General features: G+C 42.9%; 1 protein-coding gene across 1 annotated transcript in view; it reads left to right on the top strand.

Moving 5' to 3' along the window:
- LOC106529141 (uncharacterized) overlaps positions 1–5,786 on the top strand; it is a gene marked incomplete in the record, with an annotated part of 32,632 nt that overhangs the window by 24,440 nt on the left and 2,406 nt on the right. Inside the window, 12 exon segments of the mRNA XM_014024477.1 lie at positions 175–341; positions 518–653; positions 805–924; positions 2,588–2,625; positions 2,713–2,830; positions 3,003–3,121; positions 3,223–3,382; positions 3,722–4,150; positions 4,629–4,780; positions 4,864–4,978; positions 5,064–5,312; positions 5,382–5,502. Coding sequence (XP_013879931.1) covers positions 175–341; positions 518–653; positions 805–924; positions 2,588–2,625; positions 2,713–2,830; positions 3,003–3,121; positions 3,223–3,382; positions 3,722–4,150; positions 4,629–4,780; positions 4,864–4,978; positions 5,064–5,312; positions 5,382–5,502 — 1,924 coding nt within the window.

The following is a 5,786-nucleotide window of genomic DNA, read 5'->3' as shown; positions in this document are numbered from 1 at the left end:
ACTTGTTTCCTCTCAGACTACAGCTTGTTTATTGTTGTTTACATGTTTGTCTTTACTTGTTTCCTCTCAGACTACAGCTTGTTTATTGTTGTTTACATGTTTGTCTTTACTTGTTTCCTCTCAGACTACAGCTTGTTTATTGTTGTTGTTGACATGTTTATTTTGCCTCCTCAGTCTGCCTCAGGTTCTTCCTCCATGATCTGAGGAGGATGTGGGGTAAGGTCTGCTCCTCCTGTTCTTTCTGCCTCTCGGTCTCGACGGCGGCGGTTCAGGATGAAGGTTCTGAGGAGGAGTTCTGCTCTGAAACGTGCCGATCCAAACAGTCCCTGCTGCTCAGCCAGGTGAGGACAACGTTCTGTTTTTTTGTTTTTGAAAACAAATTAATGTTTTAAAACTTGTCAAACTTCTCAGAAGCTTTATTAAATGGATTTTAATACTGATAAAACTTTAAAGTGAGGGTTTTTATGATGATGAWGATGAMGRTGAAGATGACATATTTCACTCTGTTTTCTTGAAGTTGCTGAAATGTGACTGGTGTGGTCTCAGAGGAAGGCTGTCAGAGAGTCTTCCTCAGTCAGGGGATGTTAAACGTTTCTGYGACCTGAAATGTCTCCTTCAGTTCTGCAGAAACCAGGAGCAGCTGGTGGACTCGGGTACGTGGCAGTACTTTATACTTATACACGGTTTTACTCATACTTTTACCCAAAAGAACACGAAAAGATAAAAACAAACTGAAACAAAGAGCAGATAAAGAAATGAAAGCTGAAGTTGTGCGTCACGTGAGTGAAGGTTCTCCTCCTCCAGGTTCTTCACCTCCCTCCCCTGCAGGAGCCAACCAGTCCTCACCTGTAATAACAGACGTGGTCTCGCTGTCCAGCGCCCTGAGAGACCACCTGAACGCCATGAGGGCGTCTCCACAGCTCGGTACGAACCAAACATTTACATCTGACTTCAGTTAGAAGAATAAAAAGGAAATTTTGAGTTGATGATGTTGAGATCTGAAGTTTCTGGGTGTTTTTATTGATGAAATCTCACATAAATCACTTATGAACAAAAATAGCCAAATCCATTGCAGTATTATGTAATAAGGGACTTATTTAATGACAAAGCTTTGTTTATGTTATATAATGCAATAATTGTTCCACACTTGATTTAAGGTGTTGAGGTCTGGGGTAAAGCATATAAAACAATTACAAATCCCATCTTTATTTTACAGTAAAGAGTCGTAAGAATTATCACCAGAAAAAAATTACAGTCACCCATCAAATATATTATTTTGTCAGTTGAAATTATTGAAATGTTATGAGTTGGTTGATCATAATATTTTGCAGGTCATGTATAAAGCTCATAAAAATGTATTACCTCTAAATATTTAATTAAATTTTGTTAAGAGAGTAAGTACCGTATTAATTCAAGTATAATACGTAAAATTAAATCCATAAAATCATCCATAAAGTTGGGGGGTAGTACTATATTCGGGTAAATATTTTTAGTTATGTGTTTTAACTGAAACATCAGCTTCATTCTCAAAATGCCTGAGTCCGAAAATGAGACCACGTCGTAAAAAGCAGTTGAAACGAGCTCACCTCTGACACTCCTCTGTGCTTCAGAGTGAGATAATAACAGATCCAGGCAGGAGACATGATGTGAGAAAAAGTGGGGGAAAGCAGTCCTGCAGCTTAGTAATGATAACAAATTAATGACATTAGTGTGTGACCGAGCCGCTCCTCAAACAACAACAAACACATGTTCGTCTGTAATGGCTGCCGTCTACCAGTGTTCTGAAAAAGTTTGTATCCCTGAAAAAAGTTTCCCCACCAGAGGGGGCGCTCGCGAGTAGGAAGTAATCTGCTTTCCCCCCACAGGATGGTCCAAATCTCATGTGAAGTCTCTGACTTTTGTGTTGGCGCCTCCTGGTGGACTATGTGTAAAATGCCAGAATTCATATGATGCTGCTACAGCTGATATATATTTGTTGTCAAAATACCTTTTAGTACATATGTTGTTAAAATAAAATGAACAGTCCAATGATCATTATACTGATATGTATAAAGACTGCAAAGACTGAAAAATATTCAAGTCTGAATGAAATTGGAGGTAGTTTGAGGATTAAAATTTTTATGCTTTTTAAGCTAAAAAAAGGGGGGTTGTATTATACATGAGATCGTATTATATATTAATAAATACGGTAATTATAACCTTAAGGGTACAGAGATGTTTTTAAAGCCCAAAATTCAAACAAATTCGTAGGATTGATGTACTTCAGTCCAGGGAATAAGATTGTGGAACAATCTGCTGATTTAGTACATTTTTTTTAAACGAATGATGAAAATTAGATTGTTGAAGAAATGTGAATTTGTATGATGTGCATTCATAAGAACTGTTGTTCGAGAAGGAGTTAAAGTTTTGTTAGGTTTCATTATTTGAAGACTATTATTGTTTTAATGTATTTATTTATTGAAAAAAGAGGCAGATATTAATAAGATTTTTTTTTTCTGTTACCTTTCACTTTTGCTTTGTATTATTTGTTGAATGTATAGCATTTGTTTTGTTTTTAAATGTAATGAATAATTTCTGATCTCCTCAGGACTCCTCACTGACATCCAGACTAAAGTCGTTGGACATGTGAGTTCACAAACACAAAATGCTTCTTATTGTAGATGAACGTTTCTGCTTCTTTAAATTAAATAAAATTTGATTTGTTTTCTTCAGGCCGGCGTGCAGACGGACCTCAAAGAGCTGAAGAATAAATTGACGCTCTGCGTTCCTCTGGTCCACAACAAGGGAGTGTCCTGTTCTGTTCAGACCGTAGAGACTGCAGCTCAGACAGGTAAACATCAGGAAATTAATTAATAAACCACAAAAACAAGCTTTGATTTACCACAGGATGATTAGAAAATGTCAAAAATCCAGGTTTTACTGCAGCGGTTTGATCGATTCAGTCATTGTTAAGTCATTATTGTATCATTGTGTTAACCATGTTTCTGTTTTGTTGCTTGAAGTGGTTTTAAAAGAGAAGGTCCGTGAGAAGCTCCTCCCCATTCCGGTTCCCATCTTCGTCCCYGTCCCCATGAACCTGTACAGCCAGTACACGCCCACCCCGCTGCCTCTGCCAGTACCGGTACACAAACCTGTCGTTCACCTGACCTGATAATAAAAACACGTTCTCTGATGGGAGCTGTGATAAAAATATGGGCTTGTTTGGATTTGTGTTTTGTGCAGCTGCCGGTGCCRGTGTTCCTGTCAGAGAGACGGAGCAGCTCCGAGCCCCCCGAGGAGGAGGAGGCGTGTCCTGAACCTGTGGAGGAGGAGTTAAACCTCATCAGGCAGGAYGGAAAGGAGCTGAAGGAAGAGGAAACAGAAAAAACTCTGCCCCTCATCGGTGAGGAGTTGTTCCCTCTTCTGCCTTTTAAAGACAAAAAACTGAAGTTTATTTGATTTTCTCACCTGCTTCGGATGTTTTCATCCATTAAATGGACGTTAYTAACCGTTATCAGTCCCATAGAATGGCTTCAGACTGTCAGCTTGTTAATATGAGGCATAAAACYAGTGAGGTTAATTTTAGAGAAAATGACGAGCCATGATAAAGATTGTTGCATTCCAGTGTATATGGCACTGGTTACCCACTAGGGGGCACTGTCGGGACAGTCTGAAGCCATTCTATGGGACTGATAACATCTGAACCGGCTGGATTTTCTTTAATTTTTGTTCTGATTTTCAGACAACATCAGCAGCTACAGAGACCAGTTTGAGACCGATTTAAACAACCAGAAACAAGTCGTCTCRGACTCCATCCTCGACTTGTTCTTTGAACCCAAACCTCCTAAAATTCCTCCTAAAAGTTCAGCTGGAGACGTTCCTGAGGAGCGTCTGCCTGCTCCTGCTCCTCGTCCTGTTCAGGCCATGCAGAACCACACGAGTCCTCTTCCTCCTGCACCGTCACAGGAAACAGCAGAAGAAGACCACAGCAAGACCCCTCTGACAAACGGAGAAATGCTACAGCCTTCAGCAGCCGAAGGAGCTGAAGAGGAGCCATCAGCTGAAGTTTCTCCTCCGATGGTTCCCAGGGAAAAGAAAGAGCTGAGCGGTCAGATCGGACTCAACGCCTGGAGGAGATGGATGGAATGGAGAGGATCTCAGACGGACCTGGGTCTGGTCTCCTGCATCACCAGTTTTACCCTTTAACACGTAGAAAACCAGCTAAAACACAGCCAAAATCTGTTTAGAAGATATTGATTCAACGAGAAGCAAAAAAGAAACTGTAAAGGGCTAGCTAACAGTAGCTAAAAGCTAGCTCAAACAGCAACACATAAATGTACAAAAGACACTTAAAGTAGCCAAAGGCTTGCTGAAATGCTAAAAGTAGCCAAAAAGAGCTTAAATGGCAACAGGCTGGCTGTGTTCACACAGTCAAACCTCTGTTTTTTAATCCATATGGGAGGCTAGTAGAAGCTAAAGTTAGCATTTTTAGCTAAGTAATGTTAGCTTGTAACATTTCTTAAACTTTCTCTTCAGCTGCAGCTGTGATGTAAAAGGCAGATCCTTTAATCTGTATGGATGGCTAACAGAAGCTAACGTTAGCACTCTTAGCTTAGCTTTAATCCTGATTCTGTAACATTTGTCTTCAGCTGCTGCTGCGACGTTGAAKGCAGATCCTCTGGAGTGTTCTTCATCAGAGCTGAACGTCGGACTCTGTCGGTTCATGAAAGAGACCAGACGTCAGCGAGGAGGTCCACGTTCTGCTGATGTCATCTTCTACCTCTGCCTCTGCATCCAGCAGGTGTCGGCTTCAGTACGGCCTGCAGGAAGGTCTGAGCTGACACTGCGTCTGGATTTAACCGCTTATTTTCTTTATTTTTCTAGTATTTGTGGGAAAACGGTCGTCATGAGAACATCTTCAGCGACCCGTCCTACCAGAAGTTCTCCTCGAGGATGACGAGAATCCTGAAACAGTTCAGAGCTTCTCTCTCAGATGCAGGTGGGATTCCAGTGTCACTTTGTTTCGGCTCGTTCTTCAGCTCATTCTTCGGCTCGTTCTTCCACCTCCCTGTTCTCCTCTGCAGGTCCGGTGCGCTCCTGCGTGGAGGAGGAGTTCCTGTGGGGGTGCAAGCAGCTGGGGGCGTWCTCGCCCATCGTCCTCCTCAACACGCTGCTCTTCTTCTGCTGCAAACACTTYGGCTTCACCACGGTGGAGCAGCACCGCCAGCTGTCCTTCGCCCACGTCATGCGCTGCACCAAAACCAACCCGGACAGCACCAAGACCACCTACCTCCGCTTCTACCCGCCCACATCCACGAACCAGGAGGAGCCAGGTACCGCGGGGACCGAGGGGGAAACTGGGGTCCGAGCAGARACCACTACTTCCTGTCTCTCTGGTCCAGAGGCTGACGGCGTCCCGGCGAAGAAACGCCGCATAAAGAAGAACTACCTGAAGATGAAGGAGAACAAGAAGAACCCTCTGAGGTGTCCCGTCAAACTCTACGAGTTCTACCAGTCCAAGTGGTGAGAACGTCCTCACACACTATGTCTCTCTATCCTTGTGGGGACATTCCATTGACTTTCATTACATTTCTACAGCCTAACCCTGACCACAAACCCTAATGGTGCGTTCACACCAAACATGATTTCAGCATCAGGAGCAGCAGGTTTACATACAAAGTCTATGGTGGACGCGCTTCAAGCAGCGTCAGGAAGAGCTGCGGCGCCTCAAGCGTGATTAGAGCAGCGCGATTTGAACGATTTGAACGATCTGAGCGTTCGACGCGCTGAGGCGCAAATCGCTGAAG

Source organism: Austrofundulus limnaeus, unplaced genomic scaffold (genome assembly GCF_001266775.1).
Source record: "Austrofundulus limnaeus strain Quisiro unplaced genomic scaffold, Austrofundulus_limnaeus-1.0 Scaffold424, whole genome shotgun sequence".
NCBI lineage: Eukaryota > Metazoa > Chordata > Actinopteri > Cyprinodontiformes > Rivulidae > Austrofundulus > Austrofundulus limnaeus.
This window is presented reverse-complemented; position numbering and strand designations above follow the sequence as displayed.